Genomic DNA, 21,166 nt, shown 5'->3' with positions numbered 1-21,166 from the left:
CATGTGAAGGAGTTCCCCGACTCGAGCGCAGCTTTCACAAATGTTTATGAGTTACTACAGAAATTGCTGCTTTACAGTAACACTTAGTCATTTTCTGAAAGAAAAATTCCTCCTATTTTCTGCACTTTGCACATCACTTTTCAGTATTTAATTCTGCTGTCTTGAGTGTTTACACATGGTAACAGTCAAGGTCTAAGCTAAGCCAAGTCACAACCAAAAGAATTATAGCAGGAGCAGCATCATAGCCAGGATATACAACTGCATCTGGGATTTCACCATTCTTAGGTAACTTTGCGATGTTTACATTCTCTTTCATAAAAATATTTCCAAATACTTTTTGCATTAACTGCAGCTTTCAAACATTTTCTTATAAAAATAGGGAAATTGTTAGTCATTCTATGAAAAAAGGAAAGTAACCAGTATTATCTAGGTTCAGATATCTTGGACCCTCCTAAAATAAGGAATGCCAGATATCTTCTTCACTGTGTAGGATCTCACAGACTTTGATCAAATCAGCTCTGCCCTCTCTCCATTAAAGCAAGTATCAACTGAGATTATTCTGCCTGTTGTAGGACATGACAGAAGAACTCCTCATTATAGTGCTTTACCCAAGTAAAATGACATTCAAAGCTCTACAAAAGCAATCAGAAGTTGAGTACAGTACTTAATAGACTGTGAAAGTATTTGAGACATCAAAAGTGAACATGCTTACAAGAAGCATGTTTAATTATTTTAATAACTAGCCTCTAACTAAACCAGTTTGTATAGCTGTAGGCAAGACAGAAGCTAATGGTGCAGTACGGAGGCAAATGCTTCCTACCTGACATGAGTCACCAGAGTACTCCAGAGGGCAGGAGCATGTCTCGACACTGTATGCAATGCTGCCGCTTCCTGTGCTGGTGGCTTCTTCCAGCCCAACCTCACCAAGGGTTAATCGCTGAGTCTCCGTGAAGTAAAGGCCTCTGATGTGTAAGCCATCTAGCCTAGACAGGATTATCATCAGTTCTTCTCTGGATACCGGGTTATTGCTGCTGGCATGCCTGAAGTTTCCCTGAACATTAAGGGTACAAAGTGAGCACAGCCCAGCTGCTTCTTAAAAAGAGTGTCTGCAAAGAAGACAGGACGACAGAAAAAGGGAGAAAACCACATGGAAAAGACCATAATAGTGCCGGTTGGTGTAGGGTGAAATAGATTTTAGGAAAATAAATACAGTGAATGTCAACACTGGATAGGTGGGAAAAGGAATAAGGAGCATAAAAAGGGATGTAGTCTTTATGTTGCAAAGATACTGAAAAGTGAAGACGCATATAGATTCTTCTTCAGTCATCCAAAAATCTTTGAGGTACCACCCACCAAACCATAAAAGGGTGGAGGAAAATGCTTTTATTTTTAAGAGCAGGCAAAGTTCTAGAAATCCAGTCTTTGAGGGTTGCCTTCACATGCTTTCTTGCTGCTAACAGGCACGGCATTACTGAAACAGAATCAGAATTGAAGAAACATATTTTCTGCCTATATATGAGACAGGAATAAATAACCCAGTTTGAACTTCTAAGCAAAGATTTAAGGTAAGAATAATCCCTGCTAAATTCACCTGTCTGAATGTTGGACACCCATTCTAAGTTAGGTAGCTAGACACCAAGAAAACAGTTCATTCCATCACCATTAAGCATTGTCTGAGGCTACAATGAATCATCTTTCATTGATGACTGATTCAGTGTTACTCCACTGGCCCTGGAGGGAGTGGGTTAAATGGGACAAGATGCCAAACTGGTGCCAAGATGTCTAAGATGCCTAAACTTAGGTGGCATGAACCAGAACCTAGGTTCAATGTGGCAGTAAAGAGAGATAAATGTTTGTATTCAGGGTCTACAGTATTTAAGTTTATATTCATTAACATTATCAATATTTGGTATTTCTGCACATATTACCTGCGTATTTTTTGTGTGCCACGGGGAAGAAAAAGGAAGGCCACTGCATTTTCATTTCTTACCTCAACTAGCTGCACACGACCATAATATTGACGGTCAGGCAGTGGGTTGTTCGGATCCGTATAAACAACTTTCATTTGCTGGCCCTGTGTAAGAAAGAGGATGTAACATTGCCATCTCACTACTTTTTATGGTAAAGTGTTCAGATGCAACAAAATTTGGTGAAACATGTTATTCTATGTGTTGGGGAATAAAAACTAGGTAACTAGGAAAACTGTCATTTTGTCAGTGAAGTGGTATAGCAAGCACTGCATTCTAGTGTCAGGAGGTTTCTCACTGCTTTTGCCTATTAACAACCTTGCTTTCAAATAAAATGCCGATTAAAATGATTTTCCCAGGAACTATTTATTGCATTTGAGTAAAAACGTTTTTGCACTTTCAAACACTCCCCTTCGCATCCTGATGCACAAACAACTTTGGCTACTACTGTACTACTTTATGAATCATACAATCATAGAATAACCAGGTTGGAAGAGAACCACCAGATCACTGAGTCCAACCATTCCTATCAAACACTAAACCATGCCCCTTAGCACCTCGTCCACCCGTGCCTTAAACATCTCCAGGGAAGGTGACTCAACCACCTCCCTGGGCAGCCTGTTCCAGTGCCCAATGACCCTTTCTGTGAAAAATTTTTTCCTAATGTCCAGCCTAAATCTCCCCTGGCGGAGCTTGAGGCCATTCCCTCTTGTCCTCTCCCCTGCATGTTTCCCAATAAGATTCCTAGAATACTGAATAAGTATTTCTGATGATCTGAAAAAACAAAACCACTTCCTTGGGAATTTCAAGAAATAGTCAAAGATTTCAGTTTGGGCCTTAAAGTGGTTAAATTAAAAAGCTAAAACACATTTTCACTTCAGTCCCTTGAAGCCTTATAATTATACTTAATTTTATGTTCAAGAAAATTCTCACAGCAAATGAGATTAATTACACATGGAATCCAGGGTGTATTTTGCAGAGTCGGGGCTACACTTGTTGACAAGTGTACAAGGCATTAATTCATTTTTTTTCCACAGGTGCATTTTGCAGAGAAAATTGTCGTTTTTTATTTGCTCTCAAGTCAGTTATGCTTAATAGTATGTAACTTCAGCAACAGAGATAGGCGTGTTGATGACTTTGAGCAAAACATAGTAAAATCATTTTTATAAAAATGTAGCAAGTTGCTATAAAAGTCAAACAGGAGGAGCAAAATTTGCCATAGTTTTCAGGTAACAGAAAAAATCATGGTATTGGTATTGCTTGAAAGAAAAAACAATTCAAAACTTACTGTTAGTTGAATATCAGGTCTTTTATCCAGAAGAACCATGCCCTCACTAGGCAAGCCAAAAGATTTCACTTGATAACTTAGGAAACCACCATATGAAGAAAGCTGTTAGAAAATGCACAAGACCAGAGATACTTTACTGCCCCACAGAACAAATTTGGCTCATTAAAAGCAGATGTCAGACTGACAATGAAGGTGGTACTAAACCCCATGAACAGCCATAGATAAAAAAAGAAATCAGTTTGAAGAAGTTTAAATGTGGCTTTCATAGGCCAGCATTTTCTAAACTTACTATAAAGATGAATCTGATCAGGAAATCTTTGCTGCACCTTCTGGAGGACAGGACTTCTACTGATATCAGCTGATACCAGCTTTGTTGTAAGAAGACCATTGGTGTAGGTTGAGCTGAAACTGCAGTTCTCTTGGCTCAACTAGAGGTAACCACAGGCAGCCTCAAACTCAGCCAACTACATACGCTGCTGCTCAGAACAAAAACTTTGACTAGTGTGAATCATCTGACAAATAGCTTCCCTGGGTTGTGTATGAGTGACTCAGTTCAAAACATACTGAGAAAAGTAAGCTCCAGGCACAGCCTAGACAGTTTTTGTTCCAAGAGGAGCCTAGATGAAAGGTTTTTGAGTACTAGGTGAAATCAGGTGTTTTGACACAGAAATACTACTTTGTTTTGCACCGCTTGTTATTTGCCCTTATAGCTTAAGCTTGGTTTTGACACAGGAGGAAGAACTGCTTTGACAGATTTTGGTGTTCTACAGTTAAGCACCAGCCTTCAGTCTACCCATCTCAATATATTTTCATGAATTACAAACAAAGCACAGACATCTTAGTACTAAATTTGTTCCTTTGATCACAGAGCCATAACTAATGGTATTATCTTTAGCCAACTGCATTTTCAAAAACCTCATTTGGAGCATTAGCTGTATGTTGCCAACACAACCAAAACAACCCTATATAATTTTTTTTTCAAAAATATAAAAAAGTTCAAATTACAGCTTATTTCCTATATAACACCCATATGGACTGCCCCATATGATAGGCTGTTATGTTACTCCTTTTTTGATGATTTTTTTAAATGGAAAAATACTGGTCTTATAAACTACCCTCTGTATTCTATATGTACAGTATTTATTTTCTAACATTAAGAGTAATCTACTAATAGAATGTTAAAATATGAAAGAGCAGAAAATGGGGATGATGTGATCTGAATTTCTCAGTGACTATTAGTTTCTGCACTGCTATACATTTTACATTTGATTCCCTTTTAACTTTGTAAACAAAAGATAGAGAGAGAAAAGAAAATATACTCTACTAAATATTAATGTTCTGGGGGAACTTGTTAAAAGGTTTAAGATAATGGAGAACAGTATTTATACTCTCATTATACTGAAAAATGTCTGGAGTGATCTTATTCACATTATCCAAAGGAGGTGCTATTACTGGAAGTAGACCAAAACTTGACATTTTCAGAATAAAACAACATGAATAATTGGTAAACTCATTCTTTTGTAAAACACACACAAGATAGGTAGCATTTTTAGGGGACTTTCACTACTGCAGTATTGCCTTGTGATAAAATATACCTACACATAGTGCACAGTAAAATAAGGTCCAAAAATAGAACTATTTTATTTACAGCATTGTCACTGTAAATAAAAGCAAGTTATGGTATGCCTTGGTAGACACTGTGACGTGCAATATTAAATTCATATCACTGTTCTTAATAGTTGCGTTTAGAAAGGATTATTGCTTGCTTTATGTTTTGTTATGGGAACCACAGAAGTCCTTTTGGTTTAACACTATAGTAGGTAATGTACACTTTAATGTGAAATTTCTCTGAAAAATAATCTGCAGATATTGAAACAAGAACCTCTGTAACACTAACAAAAAGCACCCTAACAAAATGTGCTGTTCAACTGAAAGATATGCACCTCTGAGCATAGAAGAATAGGATGAAAAATATTGCTCTAGTCTTTAAAACGAGGACTCGGCAACTTCAGAAATTGTACCACGTTTAATGCTCTGGTGTCTATCTCATTTGATTTCACTTGTGTAACAGTAGGATTGCATTTGAAGAGACTGTGTCCTATCACTGGCTAGCAGTTATCAACACTGTCAGAGTTCCAAACAGGGAGAAATCTGGGGCTCTGGACCTGCAAGACACCACTAGCCAAGTACCCCTGATCAGTGGGATCCCCAGCCTGAAACATCAAGGTATTACAAGTACAAGACTGTTCCCATGCATGAGTAGAAAGAGCAGCAAACAGTTCAAAGAACACAAAGGTTAGAAAACCAGGTGTTGCTCTTCCCAAGCAACATATCAAAAGCAAAAAGTTGGGGGTTTTGCATGCCACTGAGCACGTCGTCACCTTTCATTCTTTGGGAAATCTGCCCAAGAGATACTTTAGGGAATCTAAGGGATACTCAGGAACATTAGCAAGCTCTATGCGTTCTGGGCTTCAGAAAACCAGCTCAAGGTACCAGACCCCTGAACTATAGCTCTTGATCATGCTGTTCACATAAAGGCCTCCTTGGCACCAAGCAAGATGATTAATTCTATGCTATTAGCTATAATTTTAACACTGTACTCAGAAGTAAAATGCTATGATTTGTGGCATGACAGGTGAGAGAGATAAGAATCTCCTGAGGGAAGAGAGAAAAGTATCTAAGAATAACAATGAGACTGTCTATCAATGATGCTGGCAAAAAAATGAATATATATTATTAAAACAGATGAATTAGGTGTCATTTACCTTCTCTCCCAGGTAAGACGGTGGCGCTTTCCAGTACAAACTATGCACTGAAGGAGGCAATTCTTGAACATCAGCCACTACACTATTACTGACTGGATTGAAAGTGACTGGAATGTCAATATTTTCATCCACTGTCTCCAAGTGCCAGTTCCTCATGTCGACAAACTAATGAAAATACATAAAGGAAATCAAAGCTTGTCTCATCCATTACTAAACTTTACCAGCACCAAGTAATGAGGAAGAATTGTTTAGCCCCCTATAATTCCCTTAGTACAAAATTCAACCCCTTCAGAGTCAGCCCAGTCTTTAAGCACTGGATGTTGCAAGGGCCTCAAAAGAGAGTGTAAGTGGAACACACCTGCCAAAGCTACCTGGGATACAGGCATTTGGTTTGTCACTTGCAAACTAAATTCTGTTTTCAGTCATACGAAGGCATAAGCCTTCTGGAGGTGACTATGAATTGCGTACACAAACCCAAGGATATGATCTGAAGGTGCTTTTTTAAGTTCATTCCAAAATCAAACCAAGGAAGGTAACCTAAAAGACATAGTGCAGACCTGCTGTTGTAGGTTAACTGGGAGGGAGGGGACACAGAAGGATATTTTGGAAAGGCTGGCAATATAGTCTAATACTGTGGTTCTTTAATACATATTTTATGTCCATGGCTGCTGTTTCATGAAAGACCATACATCTTCTTATTTATAATATCCTGGGCCAAAGAAAGCATAATGCATATAGAATCATAAAATCATTTATGTTGGAAAAGACCTTTAAGAACATCAAATCCAACTCTTAACCTAACCGCTAGAAGAAATAATCCTAAAGCAAATAGAAGTTCGTTACTGACTTTACTGAGGCCAGATTTCCATCCTTTGCTTGTAAGCAATAAAGTGCCACAAACTGGATTGTGTCTAGTCTATGTCTAAGCCTAAACTAAACTCCCCATCTATCACTCTAGGTCTGTTTCTTTCTTTTCTTTCTCTTGCACTGTTTCAGGCAGTTGTTCCTTCTTTTTCAGTCTTCAGCCATCTTACCATTCCTTTAGGCTACTAAAACTTTATCTTCTCCTCCTCCTTTTCTCACCCTTGATGTCATGTCTTTTTTAACAGGCAAAAAAGGCAAGGAGGACAATTTTTACATTCTCTGTGGAGGATATCACACTTTTCTTAGGTTTCAAAGTGCATCTATGATACAGACATCATAGGACACACAAGTTTATCAAAGCATCTTGAAGGAGATCTTTGACTTTAATGATGAACTAGTGTCTGAAGATAAAGCAGTAGAAGGCCAGCTCAACTTTGGTTCAACTAAGGTTTTGTAAACAAACAGGTGAAAAGGGCTATTTCTGCTGAAAGGCACTTCCATACTACACCTACGACTTAATAAGGCTGCACTAAATCTACACTACTGCTTGCAGAATATTCCTTATCCCTAGAAACTACTAAAATATTTTTTCAATTTTGGTAGAAATCTGGTATTTCCTTAATGGAATAAATATAGGTTCATAATAACAAAGTAAAAAAAACACTATTGAATACACCTTGGTTCTACGATGATTTGTGCTGCGACAGTTGCTTGTTGCTCCAAAACAAAAGCAAGAGGTGCATCCTTTGGGATTAGAAGGGTCCAGATAAAAGGATCCTGGTCGGCAGATATCACATCTTACACCTTCAATGTTCTCCTGTTAAAGCATAGTTCAAAGAAATTTCAGCGCTTTCCTTTCGGCTTTGGTGAGGCCCCCAAAATCTCCTGCACATTAAACAAATATTTTTTAAAAATATCTATTTAATTGTATGGAAAGATGAATGAAAATGTGTGATTGTCTGGATACATCATACTCCAAATGCAAATCAAACTGACTTCTTGGACACTGTTAGTTGCAAACTACCTTTCAAGATGATAAAGTGAACCAATGAGTAATAAATATTAGTCAGAGACAGCTGGTAACTTCTCTGCCAAAAGCCCTCCTGCTGGCTTTTCCAAACCTACAATATAAAAGGTCACTTGTGAAAAGTTCACATTTATCACATTTAATTATGCAGATCAGAACAAAAAAGATTTCCTGGATATAATGATGTGCTGAAATGTCATCTGACATAATACAGCTAAAAAAAGCCTGGGTCTTGGTTAGCATCCAAAAGTCAAGATGCAGTGGCATTAAGTGGATATGTGCAGGGTACAGATTGCTTCAGTGAATCAACGGATATCTCCTCTGCAGCACTGCAACATCCTGCAGTATCTAAGACCACCTGTACAACTGACAGATATTGAACTCTTTAAAAAATGGCACTTAACTGCTACCATGATAATCTGTGCACATTCTGCAAGTTGTGATGGCTTTGTACAGCTGCATTTACTGAAAGGTTGATGATAAATTCACTTCATTCACCCCATTAAATATGAAGTAGTCACTGATGTGCAAAGAAAGCTTATGAATGCAGAAGTAATTTGATTTATCTGACCTTACAGAGACAAATTCCTGTCTGGGGATCGCAAACATCTGGTTCTGTTCCATCTCTGTTACAGTTACACGGCACACAATTTGGGAAACCATAAGTACCAGGAGCACACTGATCACACTGTCGTCCTTTTATTCCTGGTTTGCATCTTTATCAACAAACAAATACAGAGAAGGGAGTCAATAGGGGAGGCAGGAATGGAGCAAGGAAGGGGGAATTAAAACAAAAGGCAGGTGGATCTTTGAAATGATTGCATGGCTGTGACACAACTTTATGATTTTCATGGAGAAAGAGCAGCAGGTTAGTTCTGTTCTCAGATTTGAATGGAGCGTTGTTTTATATGGTCCTAGGAACTGATTAGGAATGGATTTGATTTTGAAGGATATAAATGCTAACAATAAAATAAGACTTCTGCAGCTATGCAAGGCCTGCAGTGCAGAACTAGCCCCTCTGTACGCCAAGTTGTGAAACATCCATGTTGTACACAGGTAAGCAGAGCTGGAAGAAGATTTTATAGCTGGAGGGTGTGACTGGGTATTTCTCAAGGCACTCACTTGCTAACAAAAAGGTGGAGAATCATAACCATATGAATAATTGTGGGGACTTCAACCTACACCACGAGGCTTGAGTTAGCTGACAACTATTCAAAAAGGATGAAATCCACTTTGCTCAGTGAAAGATGAATGCCTTGGATTTCATAGAATCACAGAATGGTTTGGGTCAGAAGGGACCTTAGAGACCATCCAGTTCCAAACTCCCTGCCATGGGCACTTTCCACTAGACCAGGTTGCTCAAAGCCTCATCCAACCTGGTCTTGAACACCTCCAGGGATGGGGCTTCCATGACTTCCCTGGGCAACCTGTGCCAGTGCCTCACCGCCCTCACAGTAAAACATTTTTTTATAATATCTAATCTAAATCTCCCCTCTTTCAGCTTAAAACCATTATCCTCATCCTATCCCTGCACTCCCTTATAAAAAGCCCCTCCAAAGCTTTCCTACAGGACTCCCTTAGGTACTGGAAGGCTGCTCTAAGGTCTCCCTGGAATCTTCTCATCTCCAGACTGAACAACCCCAGCTCTCTCATCCCTTCCTCATATGAGAGGCGCTCCAGCCCTCTGATCACCTTTGTGGCCCTCTGAACTCACTGTAACAGATTCATGTCTTTCCCATGCTGAGGACTCAGTAACTGAATGTAGTGCTCAGGTGAGGTCTCATGAGAGCTTAGGTGAAGCAGAGAAGATGCAAAACCCAACACTAAACTATGCCTAAAACTTGAGATAAGAGAAAACACTTTTCAGAGGCAGCAGCTACCTCACCCTACTTTTACAATAAACTTGCACAGACTGATGAAACTAGTGAAAATTTAGGTCTGATGACACTTCTTGTTCCTGCCTGTGCTGGCAAATTCTTCATACCAGCCCAAAGGAGGTTTCAAGAGTGTAAGGATTCATTGGTAAAGAATGTCTTCTACCACCACCATCCGCATTTTAATTCTTAAAAGTCTCAGCAGGCCGAGAGTCTCCTTTCTCAGCATCAAATTCATATGTAGAAAAATGCTATGACTCTAATGGAAATGAAGAGCTAAAATGTGCAGACAAGGTAGACTGCACTTCATTTAATATATGAAAGCAATTATTCAAGTCACCAAACAATGGGTGAGGTTTCTCAGTGTTTCTCTGGATGTATAACACCGATAACTGGAGCCGGATGGGGACTTTGAACTTCATGTAAACCACAGAAGGAAAAGCAGTAATCGGAATGTAGTTCTTAGTTATATACTTTAGTAAGCAGTCCAAAAGAATTTGCTAAATGACAAACCTTGCTTCAGAATTTTTTTACTGATAGGCTTTGATATTACCAACTAGGCTGCACATGAAAAATATCACCATTACAATCAGGCAACACAGCTTTTCACTGAAACAGAAAAATCTTACTATTTCTACAAAAACAACCCTCAATTTTAGTCAAGTAGAAGCATGCTAAGCCCTTTCTTTGAAGTAGCAGGTTTTATTTGACTCAAGTATTTATTATATTTATTTTTGCATAGTATTTATTTTCTTGTTATTTTGTATTGCATGGGGAAAATGAAAGATGAATGAGATTCAGAGTGCATAAGGAGATAAAAAATATGTTACACTTTAAAGCTGAATCCCAACTTCCACATATGAAAATTCTTTTTGTCCTTGGGATAAGACAATTATGTACTTAATGGAAAGGACAGATTTAGAAAAATAATTTATATTCAGGAAATAATATGAATAATCTCTAAAAATGACTATTCTCTGTCTCATTTACAGGACCAATGGCAGAGCAGGAAGGATCGTATTTCTCTTTGTTAGACCCTACAAAAACATAGCCAAACCAGCTAAACTGAACCAACTCTGGTCTTACAGAACCTACTGGCTATCAAATATTTGCACTTGCTATTTAAGAATTCTATCTCCCCGAGGAAATCACACAAATATTCAACTATACTAATACTGACAGCATCTGAATTTGAGATGATGCCCTATGATTGTGGCTGTATGCTATACATATTCTAGAGAACATAAATAAGAGAATAAAACCGAAGAATTTATTTTTACTTCAGTATGCTGAGATAGAGAAAAATATGGATATTTCACACAGAAAGCATAATTTTCAGAACAATTATCACCCCTGGCTTCAAATGAACAACATTTTCCAGTCAGTCTGTACTCATCATCAAAGTTTCTCAGAACTCACTGCGAACATTCAAGCTTTACAATACTTAGAAACATCACTGGACTGAAACCCAGACATTAGTCTTTGGAAGGTCAAGTGCAAGATTTTTAGAATCTGAGAGATAACGTAAACCACTACAAATGTAGATGTCCAGAAGTCTAGAGCTCTGATCTGAGGTCCTCTATAAGGACAGGGATTCAGGTGCTTACCATGAGTAACATGGCATGTCACCGGCAAACAGAATGCAAGCTCAGGTATCCCAAATCCCACCATTAGCTACCTGCACAAACCATGCCTCTACTAAAGCACTGCAGGTACCCCTGAAACAGCTGAGTCCTCACTATCACTGAGCATTGCTTAAATCCCTATTCATCTTCACCAAAGTCTCCCACAGCCCTTCCAAATACCTGAAAAGAAGGGTGAGGCAAACCACTCATGCATTGTTTATAATGCTCATGACCCAAACTTACTTGCATTGCCCGTTGATTTTTTCACATTCTGGGCTTGCCACATTAACGACTCCTTTTTCTGAACAGTTGCAGATTTCACAGCCAGCAAGAGGGTGATAGCTGAAGTAATGTTTCTCGCACTCTTCACACTTTGGTTTCACCGTTTGTGGAGGGCAAATGCATTTACCAGTCACCTCATCACAAAGACGCTGCCCACAGTTGCATACTAGGTTAAAGAAAATGTTCTACAGATTAATCACATCCCAGTTTACAATGATCAACTGTTATGAAATTTGTATATGTATATGAATCAAACACACACAACCTGTATGTATGATTGTATGCATGACCCTTTTCTCTCCTTTATTGGTTTTAAACTCAGCTGGTTTATTTGATTTCAACTATCACAACAGTGTGAGACTGAGACAAACCACGGTAATGGAAACCAACTATGTGACTGTTATGATACTTTGAAAAAATAGCTTAAGACTTCGGCTCTTTTGCACAGATTGGTTACTTAACTTCACCACAGACATTACTGTCACTTCCCCAAACTGCTAGGCATTAAACAATGAATATTTTTGGTCTTAAGAGCATTGCTTTTCAAATTAACATTAATAAACCTAGAGTATTTTATCTGGGAAAGCAGCTGAAGACTGTTGGTGTAATCTATGAATCTGTTTATGTTTTAAGGATAACATCAGAAAAAGCGGAATTGAGAATGCTTACTCTGATTATGTATAGAAAATCTTGAAGGTATAAACTGGGATACAACGGTAACTTAGAAATAATTTAGCAGTCAGTGCAGAAAATCATTTGACTGAAAGACAGGCAATATGGATTTGAAAGAATAAAACTGTAAGCCTACTACACTTGGTAAGACAACACATGTGTAGGCACACTTCATTGTGAAGTAGGAGTACTTGAATGGAATGGGGTTACTTCTGTGTTAAAATAAAAGCTATTCTATGCTAAAGCTTAGATGGCTCAACTGGCCTCTCAAAGGATCAAGCCCTGTAAAGAAACATGAGGCTGTTGCACCTATGCCAGTAAAATCGGAGAATTCAATAAATGGTTGGGTCAGGTGCTGAAGAAGTCAAAGCATGTACTTACACTTGCAGAATGGAAATCCATAGTAGCCAGTTTGACATCGGCTGCACTGACGACCGATGACGTGAGGTCTGCAGATACACTGTCCTCCCAGGGGGCTGCAAGTAGGGCTCATGGCACCTGCACTATGGCAATTACATGGCAGGGCTCCGTTGTTGTAGAAAGCCACTAGTGACATTACAGAGTCCTTGCAGAAGGCTGATGCTTCTTGGCTATTTAAATTGAAATATACATCGTGTAAGTACTGGCACTTGGGAATTGTTATGAGAGGGCTTTACAGAGGTCCAGTAAATTAGGGTTCTGTCTTTCAAACAGTCCTTTGACATAAGGATAGTATCAGTACACATGCAAGGATATACTTTAATTAAATTAGTGGTGAATGGCTTTGAACATGCAGGTAAGAGATTTTTTCCAAAGAAAGTAGGTGTATTAGTCATATCAGTTCAGACATGCCAAGCAAAATATCAAATACCAAAGATGGAAATACCAAAGACAGAAAGATGACACAGATTTTCCTCTTTTGCACTGTGAGCAATAAAGCTCTACCTTTACATTTCATTTATGATAGAAAGTTACATGAAAATGACTCACGGAAATGTAGTGGGCCAGCATAAGCCATAAAGCCTTTTAATGCAACACAATGATGAGGATTTTACACAGAAGTCTTTAATATAGAGTAAAAGTAACAGTAATTCCCAACTTGTTGTCAACATTAAGTTTTTCAGAAAGCAATGCTTACTCAATATAAAAACTGTTTCCTCCACATCGGCTGATAAAATCAAATGACTTGTCCACTGTCTTTTTGTCAAGAATTTTGTAACTGTAGGTGTCTGCTGGAACAACTAAGACATTTTCCTTAAAACAACAAGAAAGCTAAATTGTACATTTCAGAGAAAAGCATGACACAGGCATTTGTATATTTAAAAGGTGTTTCATTATGCATTCCTGATTTTCTCAAACCCTGTAACATTTTCACTGAAAAAAAATGGAAAATACACTTTTCTTCCCCCAAGAGTTGTGATGCTACAATCAGTGTACAATTAAAACAGTGTATAGTATCTTGAAAATTTAAAATCAAACAGAAGCACTACACAAGAGCCTAAAAATCTGAAATGCAATATTAAAAGACAAATCCTTTCTTTCTGGCTTTCATCTTTGCACCTATCTTTAAAGGAATGGTGAAACTGAAAATAACATTTCCAAGTACATTCATGTAATAAACATACCAGAACCAGCGTTCTTCCACTAGGTATCATCAGTGTAACGGAGATCTCAGGTTCAGAAATGTCAAGCTCAATTTGGTTTCCTGCAATCACCTGATCTCGACAGCCAGAGGTATGAGGGCAGAATGAAGCATTGAAGGAACCTAGAAGGAAAAAAACATGCCAAAAAATGTTCTGTGTGCCAAAACGCTGAGAAAGAAAAGGGGTTAGATCAAATTCAGACACTTACCTGACCACACATGTCCTGCATCCACACGCACTTGCACCGGGAACACTGGATGTGCTGGCTGATAAAAATGTACCACAAATACATATCTGCCCAAGCAGGGCGCTCTGCCACTCAAGGTAATCTGGTTCTGGAGAAAGAAGAAGAGCTGTGGTAGTATATTTGTTCCATGAAATATTCTTGGGTTTGTGAGCTGTGCTCTGTGCCACCTACCTGCAATGAAAGAGAGGAGGCTTGACATCTCCCAGGAAGTTAACTATACCTCCAAAGAATACAGCATTACAACTGCGTGTTCCTATCTGTCTGCATGCCAAGCATATCTAATGCTGTCTGTGAGGCTGCTGTGGAGTTAAGAAAGAAACTGGCATTTTGATTTCTCTTTCTGTATATTGTCTTGATGTCTTGCTCTGTCTGCAACATTGTGATCACATCGCATCATTCAGTTTGATTCTCTTAAAGTGTTTCATCAGTTTAACTTACCCAAGATGTGGGGAACAATATTTTCAAGATATGAGATACCTGTAACGGTGTCAAGGTGACTCCATTAACCGAGTTAGGAGGCAAAGGGGCACTCAGTGGATCATAGAATATATTTCTCCGTACTTCAGAAATTTTCCCATCCTTGAATGAATCCAAAACCAAAGCTGCTGATGGAGTTTCGTACACTGAGGGAATGCATGTTGCACTAAAACCAGAATTATAGTAATTATTCTTGGGGTCAGGATTTCTTAAGCATCATAAAAGGAAAAGCACTTTACTCAGAAAAGTTAGTATATTAGACTGAAATATAATTAATATTGTAATACGAACCCCTGTTATTCTTTGGATTCTATGTAAATGGTCAGAAAGTAAATGAAAACAAGAGGTACAGATTTAACTCACAAAGAGGAAAAATGTACATTAACTGATTTTATTTACTCAAAATTTCCGATAGTTTAACAGTTTAAGTGGAAAGAGTTTGCTAAGGAAGATGAAACCTAAGAGGACCAAGAGTGTTAAAAAAAACCCCAAACACTTAAATACACTTTAGTGAATCCAGTTAGTTACATTTACCAGAATCTGTACTAATACTGAATTCTCAGTTCTACAAATATTTACACAGGTGTATCCTTTAAACATGCAAGTTTTCTCAGTGAAGTTAATGGGGCTGCTTAAGTACTCAGAAGTTACGCTTACATATTTGTAGAATAGGAGTCAAAATAAATAACAGTGCTCCTTGAAAGCATCCTTATTGATTCATTGCTGTATTTAACTATTTTTTCCTTGGTATATTTAATTCTGAAGAACTTGATTGAAAGAAGTATTTTCCAAGACTGCAGGAGAAATGAGTTTGGGGATTTCCTGCTAATATTTTTTCATTTCTCATAAATACTCAACAGACAATGCTTAATCTCTGCTCAAGCCAGGCATAGAACTGGAAGGGCAAGTATGTTTCTTGTGCTGCATCTGCTTATAATACTATGAAATTGAGCCAAGATTCTGCATCTTTCAATGTGGTGATTACTGAAAACATTTAGGAAAGCAAAAACACTCGCAGATAAAGGTCTTCATAACAGAACATAAACATACAGTAAATTATGCAAATAAAAACAGATACCAAAAAAAACAAACACAAAAGCAAAGTAAAAGGTACAAATTTCCAGCTAAGTTTTATTTAAAATACTGTTTTTCACCCAGCCTCTCTTCCATTTTATTCAGAGTATAAATTCAGGAATGCAAAATGTCTTGACTGCAAGGACAAGTATCTTCAGTGCTGGAAAGCTGCACTCAGCTGTAACTCTCCAAGCAGGAGAATTAGCGCTATGATTCAATGCTATGCATGCTTGGAAGCCAAATATAGTCACATGCTTTAATCCAATTTACTATCCAGATTTTTCTGCTTGAGATTTCAATTCAGCAATTATATTAGAATCTACCATGTGGAAAACTATTAAACCTAGTCACCAAGCCTTTCTGCCTCTGAAGTCCACAAATAATATTTACTTTTACTTTGAGGCCCTTCCCATTGCTAAATAAGTAGGAAGAAAGCCTTAGGAGTAGCATCACGAGGAACACGCTGGGGAGTGCAATAGGAACTGAAACGTGGGCCTCCCTAATTTAGAAGCCGCAGTGATAGCTCCTCTCTGGCCTAAAGAATAAAACATATGGAGAGGGGAAGACCTTCAATAGGATGGAGAATATCTTCTGCAGAACCCTAGACACATGGTAAGTGAAAGTTCAGATCTCAGCAGCAAGAAAAGAGCCACTGACCTAGGTCAACAAAGCTGCATAGGACTGCTCTAATTACTAGACCTATACAAGTACAATGGAGAAGAGAAATCACCTAGCCTTGTTGTGTGTGGTGAATGCTGAGGGCATATCTACCATACTGTCCCCATGATGAGATGGACAAAGGAATGGCTTGTTTGTGAAGTGAGTGTTTACATGTTGAGTAGTTTGGTGCAGCCAAGTTAAGCTGGTGGATTTCTGCCTCAAAGGGCAGGCACAGCCCCTACCTAATGACAAAGCCGTTTTGGAACAGTGAGGCAGTAACACGTAGAATCAAACTCCCCGTGGCGTAGTCAGCATTTCAGGCCACCAAAAAAGCAATGCTTCTTCAGCTTGGACACCTATTACACTGGATGGCATGTAATAATGGGTATTTTCTAACACATCAACACTCAGTAGTTGAGATGCGCCAGGAAGAGACTAGTATTAACAAAATCCTTCAAAAAGACTTTTTAGATTAACACTGACACTTCAGCTTTTCACAAATACTACTTTGGAAAAGTGGCCTACCAGTCACCTGTGAAACACTGAGCAAAAGTTCATTCAAAATAATTAAAATCCCATTTAGTCTGCCTTTTAACATCATCTCAGAAAACATGAAGGATAAAACCAAGCAAGTTACCTTCCATCACGGGCAGTCTTGTAAGCAGCTATGCACTGTACTTTAGGATCCACATATTCTGGAGAAAATTCTTCCTCCGATATAATACAAACCTTGTGCTGAAAAGTAAGCACAAGGCACAATTAACAATTCATATAATAAATAACAGGGCCAGGTCTGAAGGGGAAGGATGGAGCCTAATTTTAGCATGGGGAGACCTGAGCCCAAAACTATGTTCTGTCATGGGCTTCCCACAGGATTTTGGATCCCTTTACCTGACCGCACCTGACTAGGTCAGTGTTGAATAGTATTTTTCTGCCATTCTCAGGATAATGGTGGCTGTTCAAAAGTTACATAAATTAAAATGTTTAAGTATATATACGACACCAGGAATGACAAAAGACCAGCTCACAGGGTCAGAAGTTAGGCAAAAAGCATACAGAGGTGGGAGGGAAAAGTCCTTATCTGCGGCGTTAAGACATTATTGAACCAGGAGGGAATTCCTAGACCTTCTGAAATGCAGCCATGAACACTTGCTCCCACAAAGTCCATAGGAGAGTTTCAGTGACACAGGATTTCTCTCAATAGATTCAGAACTCATTTTAAAAGCCAATGAACTTCATATGATTTTTTTTTTAACTAAAGCTAGGCATGAACAATTGAAGCTGTGATAGTGCTGCTGCAGGCGTGGTGGTAAGGACATAAGGCAAGACTTGGGGGTAGACGCAACAGTTTGCACTATATCTTACCTGCATTTGCAAAATATATAAGTGCAAGTTACAGAACTTGTGCATGAACTACTTGAAAAGTAAATAAAAAATCTAATGAATAGTACGATATATAGAACCATGTATTACTAAAAATAAAAATTGCATACGGAGAATTCATTAATGGCAAAGGGATTCAGTCTAGAAGCAGGTCTGAAGGGAGCTCAGCTTGTGTTTTAACAGCAGCAAGCAGGAACTAGAAGTCCCTTATTAGCTAGAAGGCAGAGTGCTAGAAGTCCATTTTCCTGAGCAGCAAACATTGTGCCTGTCCTGCATGTAATGACCCACAGGGCTCCAGCCCATTGCAGCAGAACAAGGGCAGACTCTGAAGCTTCAAACAGCACTTTATGTATGGCTAAAAAAGGCAGTGCAAAACATGGTCTGGGTTTAGACAACTCAAATGTATCAGTGTGAGAGAAAGACTATCAAGCTATAAAAGCCTCTCTTGAAAGCTAACCTCAAGAACATAAATTCCCTCATATTTAGACCAGATTGCTGAACCCAATTGCATTGGGGCTGGTCCCCCTTTGCCTCTCTGGTCTACATGACAGCCAGTCACAAAAGGGTCTTTCACTACAAATCTGCTGCCATTGACTCCGTGACTAGTGGCTGTATACCAGAAGCTCTTATTTTCTCCCTTCTTCCTATCTTTTGCTAACTGCAGTTTTTACATTTGACACAGGGAAATATTTCCTGTGTCTAAGAATGCCAAAGCTTATCTGGCAGCAAGTACTTCAGAGAATGAAAACTAAAACTTAGAAATGCAAAACCAGAGATTTTCAGCACAAGTGAATTTCACACAGGAAGATACAAGCTAATATTATCAAGGTCATCTGGATACGGATCCTCTTAGCACAGCAAGTGCTGCAGGGAGCTAACAGACAATTTAAATGGTATTTGTTCACACTGCCTCATGAAATCAAGAATGCATCCCCTGTTAATCTTAATAGTTCTATAAAACTATGTTTACAGTGAGATTTCAACTCTAGATTTTCACCAACTGTGTAACTTACCTTGTGTTTCTAAAATGGAAAAAAGTAACAATGTAGAAAACTCTGAGTCCAAAAAAATGTATTCCTGATGTGGCCAAAAGAGGGCAGTGAAGGATTTTTATTCAAAGTATTTAAAAGCTATATGACTGATGAATGCATTTATTAGCCATAATTAATGCAATTATTGCCTGCATTTTGTAAGAGACACAGGAAACTCCCAGATGGGTTGTGAGGATTTAAAAACATTGAAAGATAAGTAAAAAAAAGGGATGAAGTATAAAAGCTGCCAGATGATTTTTCATTTAAAGTTTACATGGAGAAGAGAGAGAGGAACTCAAATAAAGTACAACAGAGTTGGAAAAACCCTTGCCAAGAAAGGCAAATTTCTGTTTATCTTTCAAACTGATCAAATTTGCCTTAGTATTCTCCAAGTATATATAAAGAAACACCCTCACATACCTTATAAACATCATTTCACAAATTGCCATACAGTATGTAAACAAAGAGAGAAAACTATCTCTCCTTACCCATTCAGCAACAAGTATTACAAAAGAGAAAAGAAAATGGTAACTTACCAAAAGAAAATTAATTGATGATGCCTTAAGATGTATCTTTGTATCTGCTAGAAGGTCATAGGCTGCAATGCGATTTCTGTTGTCAACTACAACGCTGCGACAAAGGAAACTGAGACAGAAAGCAGGATTCAAATGAGCCTGCTGGCATTACCACATTGTTCACGCTATCCCCTAGCTCAGCAGCCTAGATGTTGGCTAGCCTCACCACTGATGCCTAGTCATCTGGCTGGCCCGTAAATAACTTCTGGACACTGGTGAACATGCAGTATCCTTGCTAGTTACCAGGTCAGATGAGGCTATGAGCAACCTGATCTAGTGGAAGGTGTCCCTGCCCATGGCAGGGGGGTTGGAACTAGATAATCTTTAAGGTCCTTTCCAACTCAAACCATTCTATAATAGTGAGACAAAGGATGTACCATGTACAAAATGCTGCTTGTCCTTTGTGGGTTGACCTACCCAGAGCCCAAACCTCCAGACCTCAGCTCTGATCTCCAAGCTACTGCTTTAAGCAGGATGTCAACGGACAGATACACATACGTTACCTGCAGACGCTTCCAACCCATGTAATGTGGTGTGTAACTAATATTCTGCGCCTGGGCTGTGCGCCTTGAGGGGACGAATACAGATCAGCTGTTGCTTTCCAGTACTACCATATGCTTTTAGTGGATCAGCAGCTCTCACCTACACCATGACAGCTGGTCAAGTCTTGATTTTAAGAACCTGTATGCATGCTGAGATCCTCCCTAACGCAGTGAAAAAATGTAGGTCTTTTACTACCCTAGATTGGTTACATCTTTAGCAAAGACAAATACATTCTGAAAGGAAGAGTCTTGCTAAAGGCTTCAACTTCTGTCTTGTTCAGGGAGCATAACTCCTGCAACTTTCCAAAAGCAGCAACAGTTCCCCTTTGCTAAAGAGAAGAAGTCATATAAGACTTTCTTTTCTTCCTATACTTCTGCTTAGGCAGCAGGCCATGTGTGAGAAGCTGTAACCACCATACAACTGCTACTTTATTTCTCCTGTATGAACCAGAAGATATGGAAGTTTCACTCTTGTTTAGAACACAGCTCAGAAATAAGTTCAGCAATGGGTTAAGGACTTGTAAGGCCAGAAAAATTTAGGTCTCTTATTTGTGATTTGCTGGAAGCTTGCAAGAGAATAAAACATTGCAATGTTTCATTTGAAATAAACAAGCTCATAGAGCTTTAAGAAGGCCTGGCATAGTATATTCATGATTCTACAAGTTATTCTTACTTACACGTACCTTACCATGTCATTTCTTGATTTATTTTTTAACAGAACAGACTTGTAGCTTCCTGCTCAGGAAAGATGACACAGCAACTTACTTGAAATAGGACCATTAGCTTCATGCAGAATGACCCAGAAGGGCTTTACTGCATTGCTACATTAAAGTAGTAAGGGTTTTCTTTGTATTTTCATGAGCAAGTTCTCAGTGTACCATAAGAACAACAAGCTCAAAATTAGCCCCATAAAATGTGTTTAGGAAAGAAAAGGCAGTAAAACGGAAGCTTTACAGCAAGCAGTTTAGGGCACAAAGTGTTATATAACAGGCTAAAATAAGAGCTTTCCCCCAGCGATAACCTGACAAGGTCACTGCTTTGTACAGCTCTGCTCTGTAGCAAAAACATGCTGACGAAAAGGACTTTTCTTACTGGGCAATTTCATTCTGAATATCCCTAAGCCTCCACTCTGCCAAGCACTTGGCTCATGGGAAGAAAGGATGCATGTCTGTAGTCCCTTGGCACTGGGTA

General features: G+C 38.7%; 1 protein-coding gene across 5 annotated transcripts in view; it reads right to left on the bottom strand.

Annotated features, from left to right (window-relative positions):
• LAMA3 (laminin subunit alpha 3) overlaps positions 1 to 21,166 on the bottom strand; it is a 119,179-nt gene that overhangs the window by 44,943 nt on the left and 53,070 nt on the right. For 4 of the 5 annotated variants that reach the window (XM_069853983.1, XM_069853985.1, XM_069853986.1 and 1 more), the window contains 14 exons: positions 19,395 to 19,503; positions 17,082 to 17,179; positions 14,711 to 14,876; positions 14,195 to 14,321; positions 13,969 to 14,108; positions 13,483 to 13,597; positions 12,746 to 12,964; positions 11,654 to 11,858; positions 8,483 to 8,627; positions 7,561 to 7,701; positions 6,021 to 6,185; positions 3,256 to 3,357; positions 1,991 to 2,074; positions 821 to 1,051 (listed from right to left, as the gene is read on the bottom strand). In XM_069853983.1, coding sequence (XP_069710084.1) covers positions 821 to 1,051; positions 1,991 to 2,074; positions 3,256 to 3,357; positions 6,021 to 6,185; positions 7,561 to 7,701; positions 8,483 to 8,627; positions 11,654 to 11,858; positions 12,746 to 12,964; positions 13,483 to 13,597; positions 13,969 to 14,108; positions 14,195 to 14,321; positions 14,711 to 14,876; positions 17,082 to 17,179; positions 19,395 to 19,503 — 2,047 coding nt within the window. Of the gene's footprint in view, positions 1 to 820; positions 1,052 to 1,990; positions 2,075 to 3,255; positions 3,358 to 6,020; positions 6,186 to 7,560; positions 7,702 to 8,482; positions 8,628 to 11,653; positions 11,859 to 12,745; positions 12,965 to 13,481; positions 13,598 to 13,968; positions 14,109 to 14,194; positions 14,322 to 14,710; positions 14,877 to 17,081; positions 17,180 to 19,394; positions 19,504 to 21,166 lie in introns of all 5 variants that reach the window. The other variant, XM_069853984.1, reaches the window with a different exon arrangement.

Source organism: Phaenicophaeus curvirostris, chromosome 3 (assembly GCF_032191515.1).
Source record: "Phaenicophaeus curvirostris isolate KB17595 chromosome 3, BPBGC_Pcur_1.0, whole genome shotgun sequence".
Classification (NCBI taxonomy): domain Eukaryota; kingdom Metazoa; phylum Chordata; class Aves; order Cuculiformes; family Cuculidae; genus Phaenicophaeus; species Phaenicophaeus curvirostris.
This window is presented reverse-complemented; position numbering and strand designations above follow the sequence as displayed.